Raw genomic sequence first — 26,454 nt, forward strand, 5'->3', positions numbered from 1 at the left:
TCATTGTAGCATTCTGATATTTTAAGCTAGCTTTGGAAAATGTCCTTCATTACCGAAACGCATAACTTTCATGAGAATCACCCAACTGCTCTTTTACTCTATTCTGAGGAACACCCTGAAAAGTTTCGAGAATCTAAGGAAGTCTAAATAGTTTGAAAGGCTCGTTGAGTTTTGTGGTTCTCAATAATGTTCTGATGCTCTTAGAACATAACAACGTTATAATCTTACAACGTTGTGGGTTTCAGCCTGTGTTAAAGCACGTTAAGTAGCTTAAAGGTGGAAAAGGGCTATCTACACAAGTAATAGCCAATGGATTATTTACTGAATGTCATATGCATGCTTTGATTTGCGGAAGAATTCTGAAAATTTTGTGGTGAACGTAATCTTGGAAGTAATCTCCCACAAGTGGTCTGAGTCAGTTGGGTGAAATATAAGGCCCGCCAGGGGGGCAAATTCAACCCGTGAAGTTGTTATGCGTACAGGCACGTTGTAGCTCATATATTCTGTACATACAGGATCACATGCATTTATTTTCACATTGGCGCTGTAAAACCAGAAGAAGAGAGTCACATTCATTTATTCGACCCCCTCCCAGTAAAAATGGAATTAACATCTAGCGGCGTCAATGGTAGCCAATGAGTTAAAAAAAAAAAGTGACCCAAAAATGCCCCAAATCAACAGGACATCACCAATGAACAGGATGTGGCCTGGAAATGTCCTAAAATCAACAGGAAAATATCCAAAAGGTACAGGAAGTGGCCTTGAGATACCCTAAAATGTACAGGAAATGACACTTAAGTACCCTAAAATCACAAGGAATTGTCCCAAAATTAACTCTTGGGCTTCTATTGAAAACAATAGATGTCTAGTTGACGTAAACGGGGAGGACTGTATGTGAAAGGTCATATGCTAGTGCTGTTGAGGGTGCTAGACGCCTAATCCATTGGACGTCTGGCAGGCAGTGTCTTGCCCACATGAGACATAATTGACATGAATGCAGAGGTGGGTAGTAACGCTTTACATGTACTCCGTTACATTTACTTGAGTAACTCTTTGAGAAAAATGTACTTCTAAGAGTAGGTTTACTAAGCTAGTCTTTTTACTTTTACTTGAGTAGGTTTGTGAAGAAAAAAATCTACTCTTACTCTGCTACTATGGGCTACACAAGAGTCATCCTTGGATAAGCGGGAGAAAATGGATGGATGGATGGATGGATGGATGGATGGATGGATGGATGGATGGATGGATGGATGGATGGATGGATGGATGGATGGATGGATGGATGGATGGATGGATGGATGGATGGATGCCAAGAGTAGCTCTTACAATTTCACCAATGAGACGTCGCAACTACACATCTGCCGATTACCGGTTTCAAGGTATATTGTGGTATGAAAACTTCACGGTTCCAAAACCGCAAAAAAATTCCGTCATACCGTCCCTACGGTATTAGCTATTTTTTTATGCCCCAAAAATTCAGGGAGAAATCCTTCACTTGCAGCTGTAAGGTTCAACCCTCCCCCACCAGTTGTTGCTCAGTGTCAGTGAGTCAGCTGTGCAACACAATGTCTGAAGGAGGTGAAAGTCCTCAACTTTTCCCCCATCGAAGAAAACAAAATCGCTGGTGTGGGAATACTTCAGCTACAGAAAAGTTACAGACGGCCATGGCTTGGAAAAGGAGGGCCATGTATGCGGAGGGTGGCTGCCGAAGAGGCAATACCTCCAATATGATTTTGCATTTATACATAATTAAAGGCTAGTAAACAGAACGTTTTCCACCAGCTACGAGAGTTAACTCAAGCGTGTTTAGTGTGTTTAGCGGTGGTAAAATGTGTTTTTTTTTTCTGGCAACTTTTTTTTTTTTTTTTTGTTCTGAAGGTCAAAATGTTGAGCTGTGGCTGTCGGTTTAGCCTCACCTAAAGGACTGCATTGATTTTAATTTTATTGAGAATATTTCAGTTATTTTTTTAAAATTTTGATTTAATTATGTTCCAATTTGCTAATATGTTTTGAAAACGAAAAATCTTGTTCAATGGATTTTTTTTTTAAAAACCAGATATCTCACAGTAACACATTTTGGATCTGTAATTGCAATATCGTGACACTGTGAAACCGTGATATTCTGGCTTAAGGTTATCATATCGTCAGAATCACATACCGGTACATGCCTAGTCGTAACAATAATCACATGACTTCATTATACCACTCAGACGCAAGCTTGCCATTCGAAGTTCAAGCCAGCCTCTTCAATCATGCTATGTCTTTAAAGCACCGTAAAAAATGAAGTATTTGACATAGAGTACTGCCCTTAATATGACTCGAAAGCACGGATTATAAACTCTATCCCAGTTTTTTTTTGGCTCTGATTGACCACAAAAAACATGAGATATGATCCTTTTAATTTCATAATTGTAATGGCGTACCGCACACATGCTATTTTTAGACCGTGACGTCGCATCGTAAACCGGAAGTAAAGCAGAAGTGGGACATAATAGACCCGCCCTCGCATAGAAACAATGTTAATTTTGCTACTTTTCTCCGGTAATCTTTCAAAAACGAACATGCCGATCACACATTGCTTTTTGGAACTTGTAGAAACGACTCTAGACATTACGACATATGAAGGATGTTTTCTTTATACATTTCCCGAAAACAAAAACTCGGGAGGACAAAATGTGAAGAATTAATCAACTTGCGCGGACTTTTAACAGCTCTGTGAATCCATTCACATTTCATATGCAGTAAACATTTTGTTGGGTTGGCATGGTCTTTCAGAGGACATAGAGGTAAGCCATTTTGATATTTTTAACTTATTTTTTTAGCGTGATGTTGTGCCGTGCTGCTTCTGTCTGACAATGAATGACCTGAAAAGAATTAAAATGGTATCTGACTGCCACTGTTGCCTTTTCTGTTGTAAAAAACAACTTTAGTAAGGAGAAGTGTAAATAAATTATAGAATTAAGATTTGTTATCAATGAAAAAATTTAAAGTGTACGTTGGCTGTCACTAAGTAGCATTTGCGATCGCTACACAAAATTTAAATTACCCCCAAGAACGGTCAGAGACGTAGGACAACCAGAGAATATAATATATAGGAAAGACAGGGCTGATGGTAAAGGATAGCTTGTTGAAACAGGAGAATGTCATTGTCAGTCGCGTAAGAAAAAGGTGTCGATAAAAAAGCTAAGGCTAGCTCTCGTTTTTTTTCTCGTCTTTTCAGCCCTCGACACTCAAGCCATCTCTTTAACTGAACATTTTTATGTACTTCCCCATCTTTGCAAGTGAATTTGGCCCCAGGGACATCATTTTTGGACAGAATTGGTAGGTTTAGCTTTGTAAACATCTCCTTCGTACACGATTTCCATTCATTTCCTATTGGGGACAAAGAGTGGTGTGTCCTCCCTTGGCAACAGTTGCTAACGTCATGAATATTATTGAACGGAAGTGACGTGTTGCTTGTGGTACGCCATTATGAAGGAACTATTGACTATTCAAACTAGGAACGATTTTCTCCACCAGGGGGCACTCATGCTCTTTGGACGAATAATGCTTCATTTATGTTTTTGTTTTTTTTTTCGTGGGAATTCAGTGTCGTTGTTGTTTTTTTTGTACTTGTTAGGCTTTATGTGGTTATGTAATGGGTTATTGTACAGTATCATTATAACAGTTCATATAGAAAACTGTGCTCAGAGAAAAAAAACATTGTTTAAAAAAACTAACTAAAATGTAAGCAGTTACTCACTAACCCTTTTACTTGAGTAATATTATTTTAAAGTAAAGCTACACATACTTGGGTAATATTTTTTGGCTACTCTACCCACCTCTGCATGAACGTGCCCTACCAACCAAAATGAGTTTGACACCCCTGGTCTGAGTGATACTTTGAAAGCCTCAGTAAGATCTATGCACTTCTTAGTTCTTTAGGATCTTCTAAGAGGTTAGATCGGTCTTCTGAAATACTCAAAAAGGCTCGTAGTGATGTCTTGTGGAGACTTTTTAATTTTCTTGAGACATTTTTTGAAGGACTTGAACTTTTGAAGGAAGTTTCTTGAGGTCTCTTCAAGTGCAAATGTCGGCTCTCTATGATTAGAAGAAGATAAGGAATATGTCAGCTAACACATGTTCAAAATCATCATCATAATATTATGGAGCCTGTCCCAGTGGGCCTAGCTGGATTGTGATTGGATGCCGACGAACACCAACATAGTCTTCTCCTCCTTTTTCTCCTTCGCTATATTTAACAATCATGGGATGAAAGAGAAAGCTGTTCCACACCCTCTGAGACACACACACACACACACACATACGCTGTGGAGAGTTGTGTAGGTTTCTCATCTTTGTGCTAATTTGAGGCTTTGGTTTTTATGGTAAACCATCTTAAATCTTCCCGATACAAACACACATTGACACAGAAGTTGGGCGTCTGGTAGAGTTGCTTGTGCCACCCTGACATGATTTTGTGTGTTTAACTGCTGTTGCATGAAAGCCGCAAACAGGAAGTGATGTTGATGTTCAGATAAGTGTTTTGTGTGTTTGTGTGTGCGATAATTTCAGTGTCGTCATCGCAGTGGGCGTGTTATGTGCGGCTCGCTGCTTAAAGCAGCAGCAGATCACTGATTAGCAAAATTAGCATCATCTCCCACTCGGATTACTGTCAAGATTGGGTGTTTGTGTGTAGGAAGGGGCCCACACGACAATGCCCCCCTGTCTACAGAGCTCTACTGTAGTATCTGTTGATATTTCCAGGTCCTTTTGGGAGGATACTGTCGGCGTTGGCATGGACTTCCCTATGAGTTGACGGGAAACTGGGCCCGGGGCCACTCCATAGGGGGCCTATTTTAAAAAACTTAAAATTCAAATATTTTCAAAACCAAAGCCGCTAGCGACCTAAAACCAAAACATGCACCTCCCTTAGGCATATACGAGTCGCCATGAGCAGAGGCATAAAAAAATTCAAAGTCATTCCGTAATAAAATCCCGATTAATTTTTTCTATATACAAGTTTAACAAAACTTAAAATGGCCATAACCATAGACTTCATAATATATTGACAGGACACAGGGCGAGGAGCTGATTCATAGGGGGCCTATGTCTGTCAAAGCTGACCAAGTGGAAACACAGACAAAGAGCTTTTCACGTTGAAAATTCTTGTGAATAAATGCTTAAATAAAGGCTGAATTCTTTATAGATATGGACGTAAAACAGTCGAGATTGTTGGTTAAAAAGCAAAAAAAAATATTTTTTTAAATGGGCAGTTAACATTGATTTTACGTAAATATGTCAAATGTGCTGCTCGTCTTTAAGCCACTGTGGCACCACCCTATCACCACAAAGAGCTTTTTTCGTTGAAAATTCTTGTGAATAAATGCTTAAATCACTGAATTCTTTATAGATATAGATGTAAAACAGTCTTGATTCTTGGTTGAAAGCAAAACAAAAACAAAAAACGGGCAGGTAGCATTTATTTTACGTAAATATGTTGAATGTGTTGCTAGTCTTTAAGCCACTGTGGTGCCGCCTTATCACCACAAAGAGCTTTTTACGTTGAAAATTCTTGTGAATAAATGCTTAAATCCCTGAATTCTTTATAGATATGGACATAAAACTGTCTCGATTCTTGTTTAAAAGCAAAAAAACGAGCAGTTAGCATTTATTTTGTGTAAATATTGCGAATTACAACAATGCTGTGGGGACTAATTTCTCTCTTTGATTTTTATCACGTTTCATAATTCATGCATGGTACGAAAGATATAATAATTACCTTGAATTCTCGAACAAATGACTCCTGAAACAATCCTTCCTGTTTGTATGCGGTACAGCTTTCGTACTTTTTCAACCTAAATCCGGCATTAGATCGCTGCGTGCGTGTGTTTGAGAATCGCTCCTGCTTGGTGTGGGCAGGCCCCCGACGCGAAGGCGTGGCACAGTGTCTGATTAACCTAGATTCACAAAAATCACTAAATACAGAGATAATAGCCTATATTTTCAGGATCAATAGCAATATTTAAGATATTGTAAAAGTTTTTGCTGAAATAGCGACTTTTTTTTTTTTTTATTTAGTGCAATTTTTACATACGTTTTCAACAGCTAATAAATCACTCAATTTTCACATCAGAAACTTAATACTTGAGGAAAGCATGCAGAATAATCTTAATTTTACTCAACAAAAAAACAATTTGCCTTTTTCTAGATACAATTACAACTTATTTAGGTTGAATACAGATTGCCTCAGCACGTCTTGCCGGCTATTTGGCCATCGTCGTTTTTAGATTGAAATGTTACATATAGTAAAATACGTAAATGTCCATTTTTTGTATGGACGCAGAAATGTCTAAATTAGTAGTTTTTGCCAAGAAAAAACAGGCAGTTGGCTGAAAATTACTTATTATTTGAATGTAATGTTACACTATTGTGTATGGATACAAAATCCAACATGGCGGCCATCACAAAACAATGAGCTTTTTAAGTTGTAAATTCTTGTAAATAAATGCGTAAATCTCGGAATTTCTATAGATGTGAACGTAAAACAATCTAGATGCTTGGTTAAAAGCAAAAAGATTGGCAGTTATCATTCATTTTACGTAAATATTTAAAGCTAAAGTTACACAAATTTTTTTCCATTCATTTTATGGTCTATTTTGTATAATAATTATCTTGAATCCTCGACCAAATCACTCTTGAGACACTCCTGCCTGCTAATATGCACTAAAACTTGTGTCCTGTTTCCACCTAATCCAGCGTTAGAACGCAGCATGTGTTTTGAGTTTATCGTAGTGCAAGCACCACGACGCTCTGCCTGGCCGAGGCCCCCTACGGGAAGCCGTGGCGCATTGTCTGTTGGAGCTGTCTCTTCAAATGATAGTGAAGTCTATGGGCATTGGTTTCTCCGATGGCCACTCCTGGCTTCTAATGCTCAATACTACAATTAGGACTCTCAAAAACTATAAGTAATTTAAGGCAGTAACACACCACAACAAAATGTAGCGAGGTTTGGAATGTCCCTGCGATTGGGTGGCTTGTTCAATCTGAGGGTCTGTGAGGAGATGGGTTGGATTTTATAACTCTTAAGAAACTGGGTTTCAGCCTGTTTGTGTGGGTGCTGATGTTTTCCTAGGTAGCTGTTTGGTTCCTACTGGTTTTCCAATGGTTTAAATGTGGCTGTATGGTTCGACTAGTCTCGACTCGTCTTTCTGTGTTCCTTGCTGGTTTATTCTTTATAAGTTTCTCCTACTATCTATTGTTCTGAATCTATGTCCTAATCAATTTGAACTGGCAAGATATCAAAGGCATGTTTTTTGATGCTGAAATTATTGATACCACACTGTACAGATCAGAGGTCACGGAACCGCGGACCTCGGTCCGGTTCCGGACGCCCAAGCCGCCTGGACCGGATCTGAAGCTGTCTGGACTAATACACGTTGCGACAACAAAAATCATTTTTTTTCTGCGAGTTTGCAAAGCGGAGGTGGGCAACAAACAAAAACCTTAGCGGTGACGCGCGTGAGCCAGCCAATGGGAGTGAAGCATTTGAAAGTTATTTTTAGAACAGCATTTCTCACACTCGCTTTCCAGACTCCGCGGAGTGACAGCCAAAAACTGAGCCGAATGAAGTTGTAGGAAGAGGCGAAAAGGTACAGCAAATGGCGTGCTCAAAACTACGCAAGATTGATGCAGAAAACAGAGTGTTTAAGGAGGAGCAGACCAACACATTTTTGTTCATTTTACCTGGCGGCAACACAAGACCGCTCAGCCTCATCTGTTCAGAGACGGTGTTCTGCCAAAATCTGCTACATCGGCGAAATGCCCAAAGTACTACCGTGCGCGCTAAACTTGTTTTGTTTGGATGCATACAGGCAGAACGTACTAAAAATACCTTAAGAAAATACTTAAATGCAGTTATACCAAATAAGGACGGTTTAAGTACGCTACGTGACTAATGTGGTCAACTGCTTCCAAGCTAACACAAAAAAGACACAATGGTTAAAAATATGAGAGGGTAATACATGCAAAAAGTATTTTTGAGGCAATAAAAAGGTTCTAAAAAACTAAAAAAAAAAAAAAAAGTGAGTACTCGCCGCTTCTGGACGATGTGCGCATGCGTGCGGATGCTTGCGCAAGCGCGCTGAGCGTTGTGTAGACGTTTCGCCACGTGGTAAGGAATGGCCGAACAATGGTAGCGCTTGTAAAAAGCAGCAATTTGAAAAGGCACTATGAGACGAAGCACGCAGCTTTTTCTTAAAGTTTCTCAAAAAAATAGCGAAATTAAGGGCTCAATATGATCGCTTTATTATCTATTACTAATTAATTATTATTAAATATTATTTATTACTTACTATAAATTTATTTTTTACATTTTATTTACATTTTTGAATGTTGTAATAATCAGCATGGCCACGTAAAGATACGTTTGTATTTTTCGGAAAAAAGAGAAGCATTAAAAATATTTCCGGACCCGAGATTGTTGTAATTTTTTAATTTCGGACCCAGAGGATTTTTAATTCATGACCCCTGGTATAGATGTTTGTCATTATGTCAATTGTGGTCAGAGGTAGTCAATCACTTTTAAACCACATGGAAGCATGCTGATACCTATTAGTTACAAAGATTTTGACACTGTTTAGAGCAGTGTTTTTCAACCGGTGTGCCGCGACACCGCCAGAAATTATTCAGTATTGCATTTTTTTTTACATCGTTATACATCAAGTTGCAGTAGGAAGGAAGGAGTAGGTAGAAAGTTTTCTGTCGTGTGCAGATGAGCGAGGTATTTCTCGTGTTGCATTCAAAAACTGCTCAGACTTCTAGCCATCAGCCACCCTGCTGTCCGCGACAATGTGGAACCCAGCACGTCTACTGAGCATCATTTGATTAGACTCGTCAAGTGTCGATATACATGAAAGTGTCCTTTCTATTTTCTACATATATGATGACCGTCAATCGGCCCCCTTTGTTTTATTCCAACACATTGTCAAGGACAGCAAGGTGGCTGATGGCTAGAAATCCGAGCAAGTCTTGAACGCGACACGAGCCAACAGCTCCATGGTGCCAAGCAAGCTTAAACATCATCTCCAAACGAAACACCCGTCGCTTCAAACTACGGACTATTTTGTTCGCCTTTGTGAAGACACAGAGAAACAGGCAACTTTTTTTAGAAGAACTACAAAGGTAAATGATAAAGCCCTCAAAGCCAGTTAGCTTGTTGCTGAAATTGTTGCTAAATCCAAAAAGCCCCACACTGTGGCAGGGACATTAATAATACCTGTCTTCTAAGTCATTGTCAGTGAGATGCTCTGCCCTAATGTAGTTAAAAACATTGCCAAAGTCCTCCTGTCTGATAATTCTGAGCTTTTCAAGCTAACTGCTATAAAAAAAAATAATAAAAACAGAGACTGAGAGCTGTTGAAGAAGATTCCGGCCAGGATATCGGCTTTGTACTTATATAAACAGACTTATGTTTCACACTTAATAAGTATAAATACTGAGAATTTTTTTTTTTAATGAAATATACTGTAAAGAAAGTATGTTTTGAACATTTTTGGCTTGTGAATTTTTTTCCATTGTAAAAACGTGCCGTGATTCAAAAAAGGTTGAAAAACACTGGTCTAGAGCAGGGGTGTCAAAACTGGTCCTCAAGGGCCGCTGTTGGTGGTTTTGTTCCAACTGATCCAGCACAGACAGCTGAACCAATAAGGTTTCTGCTGAAACAAGCAGCACCTGACTGCAATCATGGTCAAAATCAGGTAGTACGAAAAAGTCAATGGACATTTAATTAGCTTTGAAGAGTCTTTAGCTGACAATGTATGTCTCATGCAGTGTTGTCCAAGCTGATGTGGGACCTCCGGTCCTTCCTGTCGGTTCTCGACTCCGAGAACTTGAGCTACATCGCTCAAGCCCAGAAGAAGTCCATCTCAGAGTTGGTGTCGTCTCTGCAAACGCAAGAAACTCCAGGTTAGCGCCGGGAACAGAAGACCTCGCTTATCGTCAGGTTCTCACTTGTCGTCGTTTGTTCCTAGCGGAGGACGCCGAATACGTTGTCATGAGCTGTCCGTCATCAAGGCCAGGCGACCAAAATTCAAGAGAGTCTGATGTCTGGACGAGAGATGAGGTGAGTCTATTCTGAGACTACAGGGGGGCTTTGGAACATTTCGAGCAGTTCGCATCCTCGTGAAAGTCAAATTTGTGTCAATTCATGCTGTTGTGAGAGCCGAGTCAACAATTGCAGAGAAGAACAAACAAAAGACCATTGTGTGGAGAAGAAACCAGCACAGCATTCATGTTTGAGGTTTTAGTGGACCCACACCGTACTTGTCATAAGACAGACATCAAAGACCAAAACTGGACTACAACCAAAACCTTTTCTGGTCCCAGAGAAGAACAGCGGGCTGCTTTGTGATGTGGTCTGCTAATGACAGAGTCCTCCTGAGGTTTGGGAGGAGACGGCATTTATGTGCGTGTGTGTGTGTGCGCGCGCACAAGACAGGATGTTTACATGTAAGGCCATCTCTCATTTATCGACCCTCCTATTGGCCGAGAGCTCTGCGGAGGCAGGAAGTGGTCACTGATGGCGGCTGATAAGCGTCTAGTCTACGTGATGGATGCACACACGTGCAATATATATATGAGGCCATTTCAGGGGGCGAGTTCGTCAGTAGCATATTGTGATGGACACCAAATCTATTTGAACTGGGAGGGCTGGCAATGCTCATTCATAGGATGTCAATAGCAGCTAATGAATTAATCTTCCAACTAATTATTTTGCCTCCACGACTAGAGGTCGACCGATATTGGATTTTCAAAGACCTGTGCCAATACCGATTAAAAAACCCAATTGGCAATGTTTAAATGTTCGATTTTTTTTAAGCGCATTGTTTAATGAAAGGCAATTAAAACACTCGTTATCTAAATGTACACATTAGAAATTAAATGTTTCTTCCGCTGCTTCCTTTTTTCAAAATAAGTTATCCTATTTATCGACTATATATCGCATGGGTTGAAGCAAAAGTTCAGAATTTTTTATATTGGGCTTAAAGTGCGTACGACAGGAAAAAAAACGTCCTAAATAGCATTATCATGTGAACTAGAATCATATTTTGAGTAGGTCTGTCAAATTTATCGTGTCAACGGGCAGTAATTAATTTTTTTAATTAATCACGTTAAATATTTAACGCAGTTAACGCGTCCACTCACGCATTGCCGTAAATAGCCTACAATGGCTCCGTTTTACTTATTTACAGAGCTAAGAGGCAGCGCCAAGTGAGTGGAGTACATACAAGCATTCATTGGGACCGTGCTTGTATTTGCAGCCACCACACACAGTCATGGTTGCACCACTTCCCATCATGCATTTGGGCAGAACAGTTAAGTCGCTACAGTACCATTTACTGAAAGCTCAACAAATACATTAGATGGCAATATTTAGTCAAAATATACAAACTCACATTTATCCTTTATCCATTTACCCTTTCACAGAAAGAATGTTAATAATGTTAATGCCATCTTGTGGATTTATTGTTATAATAAACAAATACAGTACTTATGTACAGTATGTTGAATGTTTGTATCCGTCTTGTCTTATCTTTCCATTCCAACAATAATTTACAGAAAAATATGGCATATTTTAGAGATGGTTTGAATTGCAATTAATTGCGATTAATTAATTTTTAAGTTGTGATTAACTCGATTAAAAAATTTAATCGTTTGACAGCCCTAATTTTGATACGATTCGACTATATGCAACAATTTAGCAAAGCGCAGATGACGAGAAACTAGTCTTTTAATCTGCCGGTTAGCTACGCCTACCATTATAGGGCTTTAGCGTCCCCAACAGGTGGATGACGTCAGCGGGAGAATGGGCTCAGCTGTTTTACTATTCAGCCCATTGAGGGGGAATTATTCAGAACGAGGAAAACGCGACGAAAAGAGCCGCAAAATGTCATTGTTTCAGTCTCTCTACTCCAATATTTTTACAGGATTCTCTTTTAATCCAAGTATTTTTCCCCAAAAGCTAAATAAATGGCATGATCATGATAAATAACAGTCTTGTTCTTGTTCTAAATGGAATATGAAATAATAAATATACATTAATTGAGGACAACATGGCAAAATTACTCCATAATGGTCAAAACTGTCGACTTCACCTTTACTGTCCCACCTCCCGAACGATATTTTATGCCACCTAAGTCGGGCTTATGTCATTTCCCTTCCCTTCAGAGAATGTAAACAAACGAAGAGGCGTGACAGCTAGCCGACATGCTATCCCGAACTGAGTGATGTTTCAAAGTCTTCGAAGTGGAAAATCACACATAACTAGCCCGGATCATTTCACATGACGACTGGGTTGTCGATTGTCTTCGCCGATCAGCAACCCGCCTATCGGGGAACAAGTTGGAGTTCGTCATTCCCCTGCTGAGGGCAGTTGGCGGGGAAGCAGCTGGACAATGACCGCTGGACAAACCGGCCAACGTCGGAGGAGCGTGTAGCTGCCAAATGGTGAACACGAATATGGCAAAATAATGCTTTACTACACGGCGAAGACGTAAACAGCGAGAGACTCATAGGAGGGCTGCTGCAGTTGTTATGCTGCTAACATGACAATATGTGTATGAGGAGAGCTTTTTACATGCCCATCCATGATCAAACATAATTAGTCCTTTATTTAAAGAAAGTTTGTAGTGTTTACTTTGTAATCGCTGTATCCGCTGCTTTTTTTAACACAAAGTTGCAATTTCTGATCGGTTGGAAAATTTGACATAACACCGGGCACATGAAGAGGGCAATAAGCAGAGTATAGTGCTCGCCCGGCGGGGGGATGTGCGACAAGCCGTCGGCTGAGGGGACAAGGAGCATGTCAGCCACAAAATGCAAGCCACCTACATATTAAAATGATCCCAGTATTTGACATAATACAAAACACGATGTCCCATGGTCCCACAGTAGTAGGGCTTGTTTTGGCCAATATCCACCGGTGAATGGGAACCTTTTGAAACCCCAAAAAGGCTCACACGCCTCTCCCTCATACAGAAAGATTTTTCTACAGCCGTTTGGCCGGCGTGATGCAAAAAATAAACGAATTAATCCGCAAAATCAGCTGAATCTTAGTCCTTCTCATACAACAGTACGGCTGGATAGTGAAGAGGACTCCTTCTCCCGTACACGCCACAGCGCCCTTTTCCTCAATGCAAGACCAAAGCCGAAAGTCTGTCATTTTCGTAGCGCAGTATTCAAAAAATTGAATAAATATATCGATCGCTTCTTCACACACCCAAGTGGTCCATATCATTCAGGAGCATATAATACCGCGTGTATTATGGAATAAACATGCTTTTTCGTGTCACAGGCACTTTAATCTTTGAGTTAGCGGGGGTTGAATTAGTCAGTGGAGTTGAGTTCAACAAATTCCGTGCAGTTTGTTAGTTATTTATTAATTTCAGAGCTCCGGAGTGGCTAAGCTAGCGTGAGTCAATAGTCCTTTCCTAGCATGCCAATAAAAAAATGATATTAACAGATTTACCATAGTCAAATAAATTCAAAATTTGGATCGTTTTTCAAAATACCCATTCCGCCAAAAAATTGTCACTCCAAACTGCCGTAATTCATTTATTTCTGCAGGAATATTTTTTTTTGATGCGTAATGTGACCGCAATAGACCCTACCCACCGACGTCACAAAATCACGTGCTCGCTGTATGGTTCCGCCCCCTTGTCCGTCATTTTGTGTCTGTATTATCAATGGTCTCAATTGATCGAGCAATTTATAATGCATTTCATGGAAGACCCGGTGCTTTCGGATGCCGTAAACTCACTTGATGCGTTGCATAAAAGGCGTTATGTGGAAAAGCTTCAGTTTATCCATTCGCCAGATCCATATTTGATGCCTAAATCGATGTTTTTCGACCCGCTGTCTCCGCCGTATTTGCCTGACATCTGCTAGCTACCCTGATATGTACAACTATCTTGTCCACACAAAATCAGCCTATTCTCACGAAAGTTTGAAAAACTTTAAGAGCTTGGAGGCTTATAAATACTTCGTTGCTGGTTGGGTGAAACAGGTCCTCGTCCACGAAAATTCGGCAGGAATCTATCTTGTGCTTGGAAAGGTGAGTTACGAAATTTTCAATTCAAAATCTTTTGTTATTGCTAACATCCACTGTCAAGTCTAATGTATTTCATGTCGTTTGTCAATGGAGTTAGGGCTTTTAATGTTTATATGGTTTAGCGATAGCACTCTCACTACATACATACGTGTATGCTGTCGGCGATTAGCCTAGCAATGATCTTAATTGTGGTTGTCAGCCCAAAACCCTCTAAATATATATTAAATGCATCTTACCAGATATAAAATGACTACTACATAATCTGTGGTAATCGTTTGGAGCCCAGTTTTCTCGTCGAATTGCAGCAGCCCATCTCGCTCTCTTCTCTCCGGGTCTCTCGGAATCCGGTAGAACTTCAAGTCTCTCCGTCTTCTCCGTCTATCTTCTCTGTTATTGCAACCGACCGCCACACACGCCTTCACCATTTTGATTATTAATGTTAACGAGCAGAAAAACACGTCGTAAATAGGAGGAATGTACGTAGCCGTAACAGGTAAACATGATGTGTTGACGGACAATTGGGCGGCACCAGTCAGGAGGAAGGAGTTGTGACGTCACGTGGGTAGGGTCTATAGAGAACAGTGCTTCAGCCGCTCATGCTCATGCTGCATTCGAGGAAGGTGGGAAGTTGGACTTATTCTACTCGGATGGTACCAGTAGCGACCTCAAAGCGTTCCAAGCGGTTTTTATTATTTGCCCGTCAAAAGACATGTTGAAGGCAGAAAACCTGCCTTCTCGTAAGTGATCAAATAGTGGAGTAAAAACGACGGCTAAGGTAAATAGACTACACTGTAAATTGCCTTCTTTAGTTTTACTATTGACAGTCTGCTTTTCGACGGGCAGCACATTTTGTTGATTGATGTCTGATTGAAGCAACTCGTGAAGTCTGGGTACTTTTTTTTCCTGACTTCGCGACCAGGGCCCCCCAGTTCAAGTGGCGTTCCAATGATATTTATCCTGGTCGGAGGTTGGAAAACTCCGATTTCCCATTTCCTTGAATGCGGCATCAATCTGGCGTATTGACTGAAGAACAGCAACATAGTGAAACATGCATTTAGAGACTGTGGAAACAGACAAAAGAAATTGGCAAATGAGAGTTTCCACAGATTTCCTATGAAGAACGAGGAACAATAAAAGCTGTGGATACTTGCGGCTGGGTACGACATAAACACACCGGTGGAAAAAATACCACTCCGCTCTGCAGCCTGTTACCTACAGAGCTGCTGCTGAGTTAAGCCACTCCGGAGCCCTGAAACTAATAACTATCTAACAAACTGCACAGAATTTGTTGAAATCAACTCCACTGTCTAAATAAACCCCCGCTAACTCGAAGATTAAAGCCCAAATGTGAAGTAATTTCATAAAATGCCAAATAGGGTCACAATTAAAGTAATTAAACATTGTCCAACATATAAACCATTAAAAAATAATTTATATGTTGTATATTTGACAAAATAATCGCATTTCCGAAGTTCGAGCCTGAAAGTGGACGAACCCGGAAGTGACACGTCACACCGAGAACAGCGATGACAGCGCTCCATACGGCCGCCATACAAATCTCTTCAAACAATGATTCAAACAACGATATAAGCGACAGATCGAGCGCAAGTGAGGAGATCCAAGTTTTTGAAGAGTTGGAGGAAGAGGAGGAGGTTGGAATTTTATGTCGGACCGTACATGTATTAGCCAGAGGCTAATCATGATGCAAACAATGTGCCCAGACTACCTGACATGGAATGGAGAAAAGACCCATCGAGATTACAAGATTGGTAAAATATAGGCTGTTATTATTTTTATGATTTGAAGCATGTTGTCAGGGAAACGCGGGAAGGCAGGTGGTGTGGACCCAATTGCAGGGAAACAAAAAGCAGCAAGGCAGGTGGCGGTGAACTCAAAAAACACAAAGCACAAAGTACAACCAAAAGGACTGGTGATCAAAAAGGCAATGTTCAAACCAAAACTTACTTAATCGGAGGGACTGGTACACGAGGGCTTGGACAAGACTTGAAATTGACATTGACATAGACAATGACGCAACCAGGAGTGAAAAGAAACTTGTAGCTTATATACACACACACACAGACAAGGGGTAACGACACAACGAGGAACAGGTGAGCACAGGAGGATGCAGATTGAAAGATACACTAGGAGGCACAACAGGTGACATCAATGGGCAATCACATGGACAAGTCACACTAGGAGAAAACCAACACAAAACCTAACACATGTCACATAAATAAACCACCTACTATTGCCTGGGATAACAGAAAAGTTTTGACAAATCCCCGATCGTGTTGTGGAATGAGCGGTGGAGGCTAGCGACATTAGCTTTTGTTTGCCTGGCATGTTTCGGCAAACACTTCCGCCTTTGGATCCTCTTCGGGGGCGGGGCTATTCGCCAAGGCATGTCAGGTGGATAAACCGCCTACTATTGCCTGGGATAAAAGAAAAAGTTTTAACGAATCCCCGATCGTGTTGTTGAATGAACAGTGGAGGCTAGTGACGTTAGCTTTTGTTTGCCTGACGTGTTTCGGCGAACATTTCCGCTTTCGGACCCTCAGACGGTGGCGGGGGTGTTCGCCGAGGCATGTCAGGTGGATAAACCACCAACTATTGCCTGGGATAAAAGAGAAGTTTAGACGAATTAATAAGTGTAGGCAAAATGAACTCAATACAACTATGATTGAGGATTGCCACGAGTTTTCTTCTGCTGTTTATTCCTCAACACGGTCGGGGTTTTGCCTCGAGTTACCTTTCGGCTAGCGTCGCTACCTTCTGCTGTTCATTCCACAACAGTTGGCAGCTCTGGTTTGACAAAGTCATCAGTCATCTATCCAAAAATCACACTTACTTTTTTGCAAATCCTTGATCATAAGCAGACCAGTTGAGGAAGCAGGCATCTTCGAAGTGTTTGTAGCAGAGAACACTACTTGATGATGGCGTGAAATTCATTCGTTTCGTGCGAACGAAAGATGTCCATTTACATGCCCTGCTATCCTTTAGCCACTCATACAACTTTTCTTTAAATTGAAAACAATACATCGCCACACACCGCCGTGGCATCTTACCGAGAAGCAATGCAATAATACTGTGTGTATGGCGGACTTCCCTCGCAGTTCTCGGTGTGACGTCATTTCCGAAGATTGTCGAAGAAAAGCATTTTCGTTGTCAAAGGCGTTGCTATGGGTTAAACAAAGAATCTGGAAGGGTTGCGTTAAAAAAAATAACGAAAATATGCTTATAATTGTTTAGCCATTGATATTATTCAAAAACATGGTTGGCTAACCTTACTTCACATTTAGTCTTTAAGCCTAATGTCAAAAATTCAGAACTTCTATGGAGGTAGATTAGTGAGACAACATGTCTTATACGTATCTCTTTCCAATGCTAAATCTGAATAAATACATTTTACACACACAAAAAATATATATTTTTGGGGGGGGTGCAGGGGGGGTGCGCTAATTCGCGGTTTTTCACTTATCGCGGCGGGTTCTGGTCCCCATTAATCACGAAAAACGAGGGATCACTGTATTGTTATTACTGTATTGTATTGGTATCGCAATGTATTTTCAATGAAAACCTCATTATAAATGTCCACTTAATGAATATAGGTGGATTTACCTTAACGGAATGAAGTACCTTGAATACCACCTCGGCAATATTTCCCCCACCCCCCAGTGTTTAGTCTCGGCAATGTTTTTTATTAAAACAATTAAACAAAGAGTTTAGTTTAAATGATTTTTTTTCACTTTATTTCATGATATTGGCTGATATCGTCCGATCTTCATTCGAAAGATTATCACCCAAACAGTAACCATCACAGTTTTCCTCTTATATTGGCTAAATATTGGCTGATAGGTGATCTTGAAAAAATGCCATACAGTGATCCCTTCGCTACTTTGCGCTTCAAACTTCACGCCCTCAGTCCATTGCGGATTTTTTTTCAATTAGAAAAAAAAAAAATACAAATGAGCTCTCACGAGCCGATCATGTGGTCTCACTCTCGCTCCCTCCCTCCCTCTCCCTGCTCTTTGTTCGTGACCTGACCGCATGTTTTATCCTCCATCAAGGTTGCAGCGTTGCCAACCCATCCTGCAGAGGCCCATCAAAATACTGCTGGTGATGATGATGAAGATGACGAAACCTATGAAGAAGCACAACCCTACAAGGCTGACAGTCACCAGCATCTTCCAGAAAATGAGAACAGCTACTACGAGTCGTACGGCGAGGAGGATGAGGATGATGATGAAGAACACATGAAGGACAGTGCTCACTACATCCAGTGGAGTTCCTCTCAGCCTTGTCTCAGACCCCCTCCGGAGTCTCGCCTATGTGGCTACCTGTGGAGGAGGAAGTGGTTGGGACAGTGGACCAAGCAGCTCTTTATCATCAGAAACCACATGCTGCTGGTGTGATTTAATATTGTTTTTTTTTTTTTTTTTTCTTGCTTAACTCATTGGCTTGGCCGCTACTGACGGCGATAGATGTACAATCGATTTAAACTGGGAGCAGACCTCCCAGTTCAAATGGATTGGAGGTCTACTAGTGACAAACTACTTTAAATTCACAGCAGAAGGATGAAAAAAGCTACATGATTGGACGTCTTTCGTCGTCAGCGGCACTGAAAGAATTAGGTTTTTTTTCCTTTTAGCAGAAAAAGTAAATACCGTGATTTTCGAACTATAAGGCGCACCTGACTATAAACCGCCACCCACCAAATGGGGTACCGCACGCTACACGTCACTTCCACTTATGCTCTGCTGTTAGCTAAGGGGGGACAAGCTCTTGTTTGTACCCAATAGGAAATGAATGGGAATAGTGTACGAAGCAGATGTTTACAGAGCTAAACATACCAATTCTGTCCAAAAATGATCTCCCTGGTGCCAAATTCACTGGTAAAGATGTGGAAGGACATACAAATGTTCAGTTAAAGGGATGGCTTGAGTTTCGACGGCTGAAAAATACGGAAAAAAAACGAGCCGACCTAAGCTTACTCTTAGCTTTTTTATCGACACCTTTTTCTTACGCCACTGACAATGACATTCTCCTGTTTCAACAATCTATCCTTTACCACCATAAGCCCCTTGTTTCTTATATATCATCTGGTTGTCTTACGTCTCTGACGTTCTTTTGGGGGACATTGCCGTTTTTGTGTAGCGATCGCAAATGCTACTAGTTGAAAGCCAACGACACATCTTTTTTTCATTAATAACAAATTTTAATTCTATTAATTTATTTACACTTCCCCCTTACTAAAGTTGTTTCTTTACAACAGAAAAGGTAACGGTGGCAATCAGATACCACTTAAAAAAAAATTTCAGGTCATTCATTGTCAGAGGCAGCACGGCAAAACGCTACGCTAAAAAAAGAAGTCAAAATATCAAAATGACTTACCTCTTGGCCCAAACAAAATGTGTTCTGCAAATGAAATGTGAACGGCTTCACTTTGCTGGCGTTAAACTGGTCTTTTAGACGTCCGCACCATAGTAGCATAGTAGCTCCATTCTTCACATTTTTTCCTCCTGTTTTGGTTGCGGGAGATTATGAAGAAAACGTCCTTTATATGTCGTAATGTCTAGAGTCGTTTCTACAAATTCCATAGCAGCAGTGAATAATCCACATGTCATATTTGAAAGATTACCGTAGAAAGAAGGCCGAAATAAAATGGTTTGTATGCGAGGGCGTGTATATAATGTCCTACTTCCGCTTTACGATGCAACGTCACGGTCTAAAAATAGCCTGCGTGCGGTACGTTATTTGAGACGAAAATGTCATTTTTTCATAGATAAGCTTCACTGGACTATAAACTGCAGCTGTCCTCACTGTGTTATAGGATATTTACACTAAAAATATTAACTGATAAAACCTAATCTGAAAGGGGCATCATAAAACTGTCTAAGACCAAATGAATCACCATGAAGCTTTGAACCAATTGCCTGCAAAGCTACATTGCTTCAAGAAGCTTCATTTGGCCATCACTGCTCCTTTGAAGGAGACAATCAACCTCTGCTGCCACCTGCTGTCAACACTGTTATGGTCCAACATGGCTCCTAGCATGAATTGCAGCGCTACAGTTGTAAATAATAATCAAAATTCATGTTCTGCGCTATTTATTTCTTCAGTTACTGTTCCAGTTGTTTCAATAATTGCTAGTTATGGTATTTAGTAACACTTTATTTGACAGTGGCACCATAAGACTGTCATACGTCCATCCTAATTATGACATGACACTGCCATGAGCATTAATGAATGCTTATGACACTAAAAATTTGTGTCATCCAGCAAATATTCTCACTTTTGAATGGATGTAAAAGTTCCGAGCTGGACATAAATGGAGTTAGAGATATAATTTGCCGGATGACACTTAATGACATCTTTTATAAGCATTCATTTATGCCCAACATAGTGTCATGTCATTATTATCACGGTCTTATGGCAGTGTTATGACGCCGCTGTCAAATAAAGTGTTGCCTATTAACCCAAATGAATCAACAAATCAGCCGCACTGGACTATAAACTGCAGGATTCAAAATGAGGGGGAAAAGTAGTGTCTTATTGTCAGAAAATTACGGTGACCCTAAATTTTGCTTGGTTCATTACATTTTAATTGATTTTTAGAAATATGTCAATATTTGTTTTAATTTTTTAAATTACATTTTATATTTTTTCTTTCTTACATTGATTTTGAATTTCGAATTTGAATCTCAAACAATTAGAAATGCACCCTGACACCCTTGTTGTTGTTTTTTCCCAGAATCACTAAGGAATTTTATAACCATTTCATCAAGAATTTTACAAATCTTAATTATTCATTAGTATAAATGTACTATTTTTTATTTTCCCAATGTTTTGTTGCCAAAGAAAGAGGAAGTTAGTTTATTATTTTTTAAAGTAACCTTATTCCTACAAATTTGAAGGAACTGTAATCAATTTATGCTACATCTCTGAGGGGGAAATTAAGGATTAAGCATGTTATATGACAGTAATACCTAATTTACTAAACTCAGTTATTTATTTTGAACTATGTACCATTGTTTAATGTCATTTTTCCTTTATTTTGCGTGTCATTCTTCTATAGTTTGCGTTGATGTGTCTGTTGCAGTGCTACAAGTGTGTGCGGGACCTCCTTCCTCACCTTCAGTTGAATCTGCGCGGCTGCCAAGCGCTCTATAAACTGAAGAGCAACCGGAAGATTCCGCACCAACTCAAGCTTGTGCTGCGGGGGGCCGACACTCTTGTTCTGGGATACGGCAGTTTCCAGCAGGCCGACGAGTGGCGCCAGGTCAGCACGTGCAAGATGTCTCATCACGTGCACATAAGAACAAAAAAGTACCACCGCTCTATACTCGAGGACAAGTATAATACCTTGACTTATACGTTGTTTGTTCTGTGACAAAACGTGTGTTAAAAATGGTGCACATACTAAGAAAGGCCTCTAAAATATACCTGTGTGATTAGCGTTCGGTGTGCGTGTGTCGTTATGAATAGTGCCAATAATACTTCTACATTGTCTTTACTCTAGAGTCACTTGAGGTGGCAGGCAATTACTTATTTTAAGGTCAAATTGAACATTTTAAGGTTGTTTTTATAAGAATACATTTTCTTTCTAGAGCGCTTTTCAAGCCACACAAAGACGCCTGAAAGGACTTTAATGTTATTTCCAAGTAACGATTTTCTTACTTGAGTAAATTTTTTTGCTACTATACCCACCTCTTGTTGTAGGTGATCGAAGAACTTAGTGTTGACGGTGAAGACCAGAACACCAATGGAAGCAACTCTGAACTTTCTCTGTGGTCCCGCAGGGTGAGCAAGATGCACAATGCATACATACTGTACGCACTTTGTCTGTTCATGTATTGTATATTTAATAGAATATACATATCAGTGCTGTCAGATGAGCTAACTAGGCGAATGTTAATCCTTTAAGGCAGTGATCCCCAACTACCGGGCCGCGGACCGATAATGGTCTGTGGTGCATTTGCTACATTAACGATTGCATTCTGGCCTGTGGCTCTTGACCCATCAATATCCCTGTCTACTCTATAGACCAGGGTTCACTAAATCCGGACCTCGGAGCCACTTTTCTTGTCGTGTTTTCCATGTCTCCCTCCTCCAACACACCTGAAGCAAATAATCAGGATCATTATCAGGCTTCTGGAGAGATTGCTGATGACATAATCATTTGATTCAGGTGTGTTAGGGGAGAGAGACGTAGAAAACACGACAGGATTGATGGCATCGAGGTCCAGATTTAGTGAACCCTGCTATAGACTAACCCGAGTAAAGATTTGTATAGGTCGCCATCTAGTGGCTGGCCGCAATTACTAGGGTGTTTGCACACCTATAGCGGCCCAGCGCCAGTCAATGTAAACAGTAACTTTAGCTGCTGGTGGCTGTGTGCTGTGGGCGGTGGCGTCTTTAACCCTTTAACACCGAACGTGTCGGCAGCGACGCGTTTACGCATGTCGTCTTTGAAGCTTTGTCACGCTGTAATTACGTCACCCACGTGCCGCTGGTTGGTCTCATTTGAACGTGCGGAAGTTGATGTCCACACCAGTTTTTATTTGAAGTCAATCGATCAAGAAAAACTGGAGATAATGTCATTTGAGTTTTATAGTTTTATTGCACTCATAAATATGCATTGAAACGCTGCATGGACCATGTATCTATCTCCATATTTCCATCATTTCTTGTCCTTTTTCAAAACTGAAAGCAGCACAAAAAACTACAGATCCCAAGAGCCGTTGTGATGTCAAGAAGGACGAACCGAATGTGGACATTTTTAATAAATTTCCGAGCGAGGCGCCAACTAAGGAAAAGTAGGCATGCTAAGCAAGCAACGGCCAGTTTGAGCGAGCGACTTTGAAACGTGCAGAATGAATCTAAAACTCAATTTAGCGTAAGCTAATGCATTATTTCATCAACTCAAGGAAGAAGATGAGCCGTATTTGTCGTTGTTTTCCTGGGATGAGTTGGTGTCTCGGCGAGTAGAAGTGACAGCAGCGCGCTAACGGCGAAAGAGTAGGCTGTGTGACGTTGTGTGTGACGCAGCTCCGTGACCTGTTCATGCAGAAGCTTTATTGAGTGCGCAAAAAAATAAAAAACTTTATTGGGTCGTATGCCAGAAAATTTTGAATTGAACTGAACTACATGTCAATATTTTTGAAAATACTTTTTTTCAATGTTATATTTATTTTTTCTTCACTATAATCTTTTCAATTTTTATAAAGATGAGTGCTCGAGAAGCTTGATTGCATGTACATATATACTTTAGATAAGGTGATGGGTATAATACCTAACTTCACAAAGAGATATCCTCCAAACCCTTTTTGTGTTAGATGATATATATATATTTTTTTTCTCACTATTTTGCACTGTATATAACCTGTTTTGACCATCGTATGTGTAAAGGCCAAAAACACATATGACCATACTTGCTGTTTGTGTTGAATTGTGAAACATAAAACCATTCAATCTTATTTTTTTCTATTGAATGTTTATCCTAACAAATGGAATAAATATTATCAAGCTTCAAAACGGTTGGTCGAGCATGTTTGGTTGTCAATGGGACATCAACATTACAAATTTTGAAAAAATATTTTGGGATTTTTTTGTCTTTTTTGGGTCCAAAATGTGGATTATAATTGGTCAGTGAAGAAAACAACAGTTTGGACATGAAGTTCAAGGTGTCCTTAAAAAAGGGACCCAACTTGGCCATTGTGAACAGTTTTTTCTTTGAAATATAAAGGCAACATCAAATACATGCAAATTCGGCCAAAATAGGCTTAGGTGTTAAAGGGTTAAACAGCTTTTTTACGGGGAAAAGGCCACCTGATGAGCCAGAAGAGGAACCTACAACCAAGTCCATTCTGCATAATATGTGGCTAAAAGCTAGCAAACGAGGTAATAAAAGTGAATGTGCTGAGAACATCATACTTCATTGCGAACCGTATTGCTAAAGCTAAGAAACCTTTCGCGACTGGATAAGAACCTATTATGCTTGCAACCACGGATATTTTCCAACAAGTTTTAGAGGTCGCTGTTAAAAAAAAGGTTGATTCAGTGTATGTTGAGTGACATTTTCCTTGCACTTAATATTCGTTTTTAACCTCGACTGGTTATTTCATGTTTACTGTCATTTTCTGCCACACATTGCCTGTCAATGAAAAAAGGCCCACATTAGACCGGTGCGTTTTGCAAAAAAGGTTGGGAACCACTGCTCTTAGAGACAGCCAGCACAGGTTACATAGTATGTGTTATGGTAGTTAGTAAAAGAAGAAAAATGATATTGAAGACCTTTATTGCCCAGATCATTTGAACTGGGAGGGGCACCTCCCATTTCAAATGGATTGGACGTTTATTGTCGTCAATGGCAACAAAAGAGTTAAGCTTATTTGAGTTCAAAAGAGATTTCTGAAACAGAACAAAAAGAAAAAAATATATATTAAAAAAGTATGTGTGGTAGACACTAATACTACAATTAGGCCGCAAAATATTGTCCCATGGGCCACAACTGGCTCTGAGCTGCATGTTTCAGACCCCTTTCCTATATGGATGCAATAAAATCATTTAAGGAAAAATTTATATTCATGCATTAAAGGTTTCATCTTTAGTACGCACACTTCAAAAACAATACTCATCATACCGTATTTGGGACATGGGGTTCAGCAATGATATACTGTACAGTACTATACAGTGTATAGTGTTAATTAATGATACTAGGTTTTCTTTGTTTCTGTCTTCAGTCCAGCGTACTCCTGACACACACAAACCAGCAAGAAACTGCATATCAACGACACAGGAGCAAAGGTATTGTTTTATTCTTATTTTTATTGTATTGGCTTGTTTTTAGTTGTTGTTTTTTTTTTTACAATATCATTTGTTGTTTTTAATGGGATGAAATTTTATATGGCGGAAAACACAAACAAGACTGAAAAAGCAGTTTCTGCTCTTGCAACCCTCTATAAAATAAACTGCTGTATTTTAAGCCAAAAGAACTGTTGTGCTTGATAGAACAATATGTCTATATGTTGCCAGAGCAGATTCATGGCCCATTAAGCCCCCAAACTATTTTTAATTTGTCCCTTTTACCCTGGAAACCCCCGTTTACAGACGTCGCGCAACCACTTTTGTTTCAACCCAGCCATGAAAAGAAGGTAAGTAATTATATTTATTATATTATTATATTTATTATATTATTATATTATTATATTATTTAAATGTCTGTCATTTTTATCTTTGAATCATTATTCGATGTCCAATATTTCGTAAATTTTTTAAAAAACTACTTTAAAAAAATTATTCACTCGCAGATTTTAAACTTTAAACAAATTACGTCAGAATGAAAAATTTGGTGTCTGTAAAAAAGTCACGGATATCTGCCTCATAACTATCGCTTAATTCATGTTTTTTTGTTACTTTAGCATTTTACCCGATATGTTAGATCAGGGGTGGGCAAACCGGTCCTCGAGGGCAGCAGTGGGTCCTGGTCTTTGTTCCAACTGATTCAGCACAGACAGTTTAACCAATGAGGTTTCAGTTGAAACAAGAAGCACCTGACTGCAGTCAACTGATTGCACTTGTAAGAAACCAGATTGGTGAAAAGTTGTCCTCATGATGAGTATGAACAAAAACCCGCACCCACTGCGGCCCTTTGTGGAATAGTTTGCCCACCCCTGTGTTAGATGATAATCGATCCAAAGAAAAATTGAAAAAAAAACATTTAAAGGGCAAATACTGTATATGAAAAAGAACATCTCCACCACTCCTTGATGTCTGCGATTTCTTCATCGCGACCCTTGTTATATTACCATGTTTCACCCATAAAATTCCAAACAAATCCAGCTGTGGCCATTCACAGCTGTGTCTTGACAGTGATACATGCTACATGGAGTTTTTGGATCAAAACAAGGTAAGTACGCAATAATAATTCGTTAAAGTCATGGCGCCTGTAATTCTGCTCTCGCGTGCCCTCACCTCCATTAGATAGATAGGGTAGATAGGGTACATAGATAGGGTTTTGCTGTTTAAAAAAACATTAAAAAAACAAAAAAAATGCCCCCCTCACCTCCAGATAGGGTTTTGCTGTTTAAAAAACATTTTTTTAAAAATGCCCTCCTGTTCAAAATGTTTCCTCCCCCAGAAAATTGAGATTCTAAGCTTTCCAATGATGTATCACACATGCATATCGGACAATTTTGAAAGTTGGCCAAATTGGGGGTCTCAGAACGGAACTTCAAGTCACCTGAGTGTTTTCCGCCATATAAATACACACTGTACAGTTGAACCCCGCAGATTTGATAACAAAGTGGCTAAGTTAAGTTGTAGATTTTCGTGTTTTTTTGTTGTTGTTTTTTTCTCCTACA

General features: G+C 39.9%; 1 protein-coding gene across 1 annotated transcript in view; it reads left to right on the top strand.

Annotated features, from left to right (window-relative positions):
- Positions 1–26,454, top strand: part of si:dkey-220o5.5 (actin filament-associated protein 1-like 2) — a 43,333-nt gene that overhangs the window by 2,643 nt on the left and 14,236 nt on the right. The window contains exons 2-7 of the mRNA XM_057831052.1: positions 9,811–9,945; positions 10,011–10,102; positions 18,160–18,498; positions 21,192–21,371; positions 21,812–21,892; positions 24,835–24,898. Coding sequence (XP_057687035.1) covers positions 9,811–9,945; positions 10,011–10,102; positions 18,160–18,498; positions 21,192–21,371; positions 21,812–21,892; positions 24,835–24,898 — 891 coding nt within the window. The remainder of the gene's footprint in view (positions 1–9,810; positions 9,946–10,010; positions 10,103–18,159; positions 18,499–21,191; positions 21,372–21,811; positions 21,893–24,834; positions 24,899–26,454) is intronic.

This window comes from Corythoichthys intestinalis, chromosome 3 (genome assembly GCF_030265065.1).
Source record: "Corythoichthys intestinalis isolate RoL2023-P3 chromosome 3, ASM3026506v1, whole genome shotgun sequence".
Lineage (NCBI taxonomy): Eukaryota > Metazoa > Chordata > Actinopteri > Syngnathiformes > Syngnathidae > Corythoichthys > Corythoichthys intestinalis.